Source organism: Pteropus vampyrus, unplaced genomic scaffold (genome assembly GCF_000151845.1).
Source record: "Pteropus vampyrus isolate Shadow unplaced genomic scaffold, Pvam_2.0 Scaffold52, whole genome shotgun sequence".
Classification (NCBI taxonomy): domain Eukaryota; kingdom Metazoa; phylum Chordata; class Mammalia; order Chiroptera; family Pteropodidae; genus Pteropus; species Pteropus vampyrus.
This window is the reverse complement of record NW_011888833.1, coordinates 1,233,254-1,238,352: the sequence shown is the minus strand read 5'-3', so window position 1 is coordinate 1,238,352 and position 5,099 is coordinate 1,233,254. Positions and strand designations below refer to the sequence as shown.

At 46.1% G+C, this 5,099-nt stretch overlaps 1 protein-coding gene across 1 annotated transcript in view; it reads left to right on the top strand.

Annotated features, from left to right (window-relative positions):
• The window catches only part of MTUS2 (microtubule associated scaffold protein 2), a gene marked incomplete at its 5' end in the record, with an annotated part of 313,112 nt that overhangs the window by 172,616 nt on the left and 135,397 nt on the right, over positions 1-5,099 (top strand). The window contains one exon of the mRNA XM_023530707.1: positions 2,513-2,611. Within this exon, the coding sequence (XP_023386475.1) occupies positions 2,513-2,611 (99 nt within the window). The remainder of the gene's footprint in view (positions 1-2,512; positions 2,612-5,099) is intronic.

Sequence of the window (5,099 nt, the reverse complement as noted above, 5' to 3'; positions counted from 1 at the left end):
ATAATTAGTATCACTGTACTTTTTACTTTGTAAATGTTGCGACTCAGAAATTTAAAATGACATAAGCGGCTCCTATTATATATACTTCTGTTGAAGAGTGCTGGCCTGGAGGGCCTTGCATGTGCTGAGGGGGTGACATTTCACTCCGAGCGTCCTGCGGGGGTGACTGCAGGGTCTTAGATTGGGAAGAATTTGCTCTAACTTAGATCCTAAGTCATTCAGCTGCTGCTGTGGGACGATGAGCTGGGGGACGGGGAGGAGCGGGGCCGCGGGGGAGCAGCAGACCAGGTGGGAGGCTGTGGCAGAGGCAGGGGTGTTGGTGACATGGGCATCGTGGATGCAGCAGAGCAGAGGGCGATGGGCAGACCTGGGGGGTCTTCTTGGAGGAGAGCCAACAAGCTTTGCTGATGGGCTGAGTGTGGGCAGGGGGCAAAGAAACAAACCAAGCAATTTGGCATTTAAAAAGCCGCTGGCTTTTCTGGCCTGAGCGCAGCGAGTGAATGCCGGTGCCTTTCCTGAGACACGGAAGACGTGGAGCACGTTGGCCAAATGCCTCGGGGCTTGCTGAGAGGAGGAGGCAGGCTTACGAGGGTGGAGAAGAGAGTTCAGGCCTCAGAGGATTAAACCAACGAGCCTAAGACAGTTTATCCGAAGGCAATAAGACAGAGGCGAGGGGACAGGTCCGTGATGGGAGTCAGAGGCAGGCGGGCAGGGACGGACGGAGCGAGGCAGGCGTGACGGCCTGCGGGAAGTGGTGGCCCAGTCAGGCCAACGCAGAAAGACAAAAGAGAGGAGGCAGAGTCCACATGGCCACGTCTTCCTCCCAAGCGCTGGCAGCCACCCCTCCACCCCTCCACCAGGCATGTGGACCCATGTGCATGCAGGCATACACGTGCAAGTCGCCTGTAAATGAAAAACTAACATATTTAAACATGTGAAACCTGCATAAAACTACAGTACGATGCGAGATACTACAATGGGTTTTAGAAAGTGGAAGACTGAAAAATGTGATTTATATAGCGGACCAAGGATTCATATGAAGACTAAGTGAAAAGTTCTTAGGCGTTAATGAGAAAAATGGGCAAAAGGTTTAATTAAGCAATCTTCAAACACAGACACGCGCATGACCGATAGAAGACCCGAAGTGTCTGGTGGAAATTAAAATGATCGCGACCGCAATGTCAGTAGGGCGTGGGGCGTGTGGAAAGGGTCGCTGTCGCGCGCCCTGGGCCGGGCGTGCAGGTCCGCGGCTCCTCTTGCAGGACAATCGGACTGTGTCCGGAAATACGAATCTGGCTCCGAATTCAGCAAAAACACTTCTGTGCATTTGCCCTGTAAAGATACTGGTACATGCTTGCAAGAAACAAGTGGAAGAATGCTTATTGGAGCACAATCGGCCATTTTAATAGCTAAAACTTGACAGCGATCTAAATGTTTATCAATAAGAGATGAGTAAGCGAATTAGGGCACATCATCAACATGATGCAGCATTTGGAAAAGATCTGTAAATACCCTGACGTGAAAAAAGACTTTTTAAAAAAAAACGCGGTAGGTAAAAAGAAATTGCAGTATGGAATTCATTTAATCATGTGTAGACATACTTATAAATACCTAGGGGGAAGTCTGGAAGAGTAAATGCCAAATTGCTGGCAGCGCCTACCTCTGGAAGAGGAGGGAGCCTGCACGGTTTGGGGCGAGAGTTCCATGTTCTCCATCTAAGGAACTGTCACCAACACGTGTCTTTGAAATGACGGAAAAGACCGCTGAACTGGACGCGGGCCCCGGCCCATCCGGGTCTCTGTGATTTCTCCAGTTGCCCATCCCTTGTTCTTCGACCTGTTGACGAAACCGATGTGAAGGGGAGAAATGCCACTGTGTCCCACGCGCCCAGAACAGAATTCGAGGAGCATCCTCGAGCTGTTCGTAGCTGTCACCCACCTGCCACGGCCAGCTCTGGTTCCGTGTAACAGGCTCGGCATGTCACCTCTGTGGACCAGCTGCATGGAAGTTAATTAGAGGCGACCGTGTCTGTCCCCTGTGGCCCGGCCCTCGGTGATGAAGGTGATGCAGCAGCCATTCCTAGTTAAGTTCGGCGACGGCTTCCTTCTCAATCTTCTGAAAATTAGTTTCTGCAGAAAGAGGCAGGCGGGCCGAGCTGGTGGCCGAGGACAGGACAATTTTAATCCACAGGTAGTTCGCCAGGGTCCTTGGGGCGCAGCGACCTCCAGAGACGGGGTGTTTTTCATCTAATCAGAGAGACAGCAGTGTGCTCCTGACCATCACAACTGAACCCCCTTTGCTATACACCAGTGTGCCGTTCCTGAAACACGGCCGGGGGGCAGGGGGGCGGGAAGAGTGACCATGACAACAAATCATCCAAATATTAGTTTATTCAGTTTGCTTTTTGTTAAACCTCCCTGTCCACAAACACGTCAGTTTGCTTTTGGTTAAACTTTCCTTTCCACTCTAACTAGCTTGCTTGCTTTCTCTTTCTCTCTTTGAACTACTATAGGAACAAAGAAAGAAGCACAAAAAGATCAAGATGTGAATAAGCCTGCTGTTTCATCTCCGAAGAGATCGGCGGTTTCGTCCACCAAGCCTCACTCACCAGGTATTTAAGTACTGTGATCCGCGTTATTTGGGTGGATGGCTGGAAGGGAGAATTTGTCTGTTCTCCCTTATTTATAATGTCATTAAGTGGAGCAGTGCCAGCCCGTGCGGTATGCATGCTATTTCCAGGGCCTGACACATGTGCCGACGTGTTCTGGCTCTGGATGAAAGGAACCAGCCTTGGCAGCATTGTATCTTGAAAAAAAAAATGTTATCACGCTCCCTCTAAGTGGTAGAATCTTCTCTGCATGGGAGTGTCTGCGATTCCAACAGCATGTAGCAACAATTTATAATTGAAGAACAGACTTTGAAAATCTAACCTCAAGAGATAATATTTTCTAAAAGGAAGAAAAACAGAGCATCAGTAGATATCAAATACTTGTTATTTTGTCAATGAGGAAACCGTTTCTTTACATTTAGATTTGAATAAACTACATCATACCACTTGAAAGTGGAAAATTGTTTATTATGAAAATTGATATCGTAAGGCATTTGTAGAATAGAATGCAATATAACTTCAGAACATTTTCTGTAAGCACAAAAACAGTAGCAATAATAACAGCTCCTGCGTGAGTTCTTACAGCATGCCAGGTGCTGTCCAGAGCCCTCTAACTGTATAAATTTATTGAATGTCCACAGTAACCCACAAGACAGGTATAATTGCTGCCCTCTTCCCCCACCCCGCCTTTACATGCAAGGAAATCGAGGTATGCAGATTTTCAATAATTTGCCCAAAGCCACAGGAAATAAGTAGTAGAGTCTAGGTTTGAACCCCAGATGCTCTAAATCCCCAAACTGCATTCATAGTCACTCCACTATTTAGAAAACTTACTGATATTTCTGGCTAATGAAAAAATGTGTAGGAAATAAGCCAAAAGCACATACGACAGGGTCAGGAGACAAAGCTGGTGCCTAAACAGAGTGGAGGTCAGACAGGAGCGCCCTGCCTAAATCCAGACTGAGTGATGGAAGACTTTCTGGATGAGCCAGGAAGGACAAGGAAGCTCACCCAGCAGGGGGAGCCTGGCCTGTTGCGGCTTTGGCTCCAGGAGAAGGTGGGGAGGGGACAGGCCCCCACCTTGGGAATTCCTCACCCCATATCTGCCCCGCCTCTGCAGGTTGAGAGCTGGCTTCCGTGCTCCCCCTGTGTCTGAAAACCCGCTTCAACATGCTTCAGTACTTGTGTCCACTTAGGATAATAGAAGTGAAGTCGTTACACAGGGAAAGAGAGTAAAGTTATTGTGTCATTTTAGACTTTAAGTTAAAATCTGTAAGTTAAAATTTCTAGGATAACCGATAAAATAGAGCGCATATCCCGAAACGGTAGTGAGGCAGGGGGTGGGGGGAGAGTTGGAACGAGGGGCAAAAAAATTTCGATCGGTGTAAATGCAGACAGAAAGGGGAGAAAGAAAAAAAAAAAGCAGGGAGGAAAAAGGGAAAGAAAGGAGGGAGGGAGGGAAGGACATGGAAGAAATGTAAAGAATAAAATAAGATACTAGAGATGAACTCCAGAATGTCATAAAGAATGTGCATGAACGGAAATCTCAAGACTAAATCAAAGATCGAGATTATCAGACTGGATTTATTTACTGAGCAGTCAAAAAGTATTTCTCAAGTGCACATCGTACACTGCAATATCTAGCTTTAGACTATTTACAAAGTACACACCTGAGATATAAAAACACTAAAAGGTTGACAGTAAAAGGACGAAAACATGTAGACCAAGAAATACCAAACATAAGAGACTTTGTGGTGCCATAGTTTTGAAATGTCTTTATTGTGGTATAATTAGCACATATTAAACCACACGCATTTAAAGTATACGATGTGATAAGTTTCGACAAAGGTTTACACCTGTGATATCATCGCCGCCATCCAGATAGCAAAGTGTCCTGGTGCCTTTTGCAGCCCCGCCCAGCCCCCACCTGTCACTACAGATTAGTTTGCATTTTCTGGTTTTGTAAAAAAAGGAATCATGTAATATGTACGCTACTTTTATCTGGCTTCTTCTACTCAGCATGATTATTTTGACAATTTACCTTTACCAATTACCTTTTGGTGCATTTTGGGTTTTTTTTCTCCCAGAAGATTTGGCTGTTATGCATGAAGATGCTGTGCACCTTTGTGCTGCCTTCGTTTCTCTTGGTAAATATCTTGGTAAATGCCTGAGTCACGTGGTAGCAAGGTGTTTCACTTTTTAAACACGTTAAAAAGTTTTCCGAAATGGTTGCACCATTTTCTCTTTCCTGCAACAGCGCGTGAGACGTCCACTTCCTCAGCGTCATTGCCAGCGTTTGGTGTGGTCACTCTTTATTTACAGACATTGTCATAAGTACCCAGCGACACAGTGCTGTCTCATTGTGGTGTTATTTGCATTTCCCCGATAACTGATGATGTTATGATGCTGAGCATCTTTTTGTGTTCCTCTGACATCGGTGTATACTCTTTGGTAAAATATCTCTTCACGTTTTTATCTTTTTTTTTTTTTT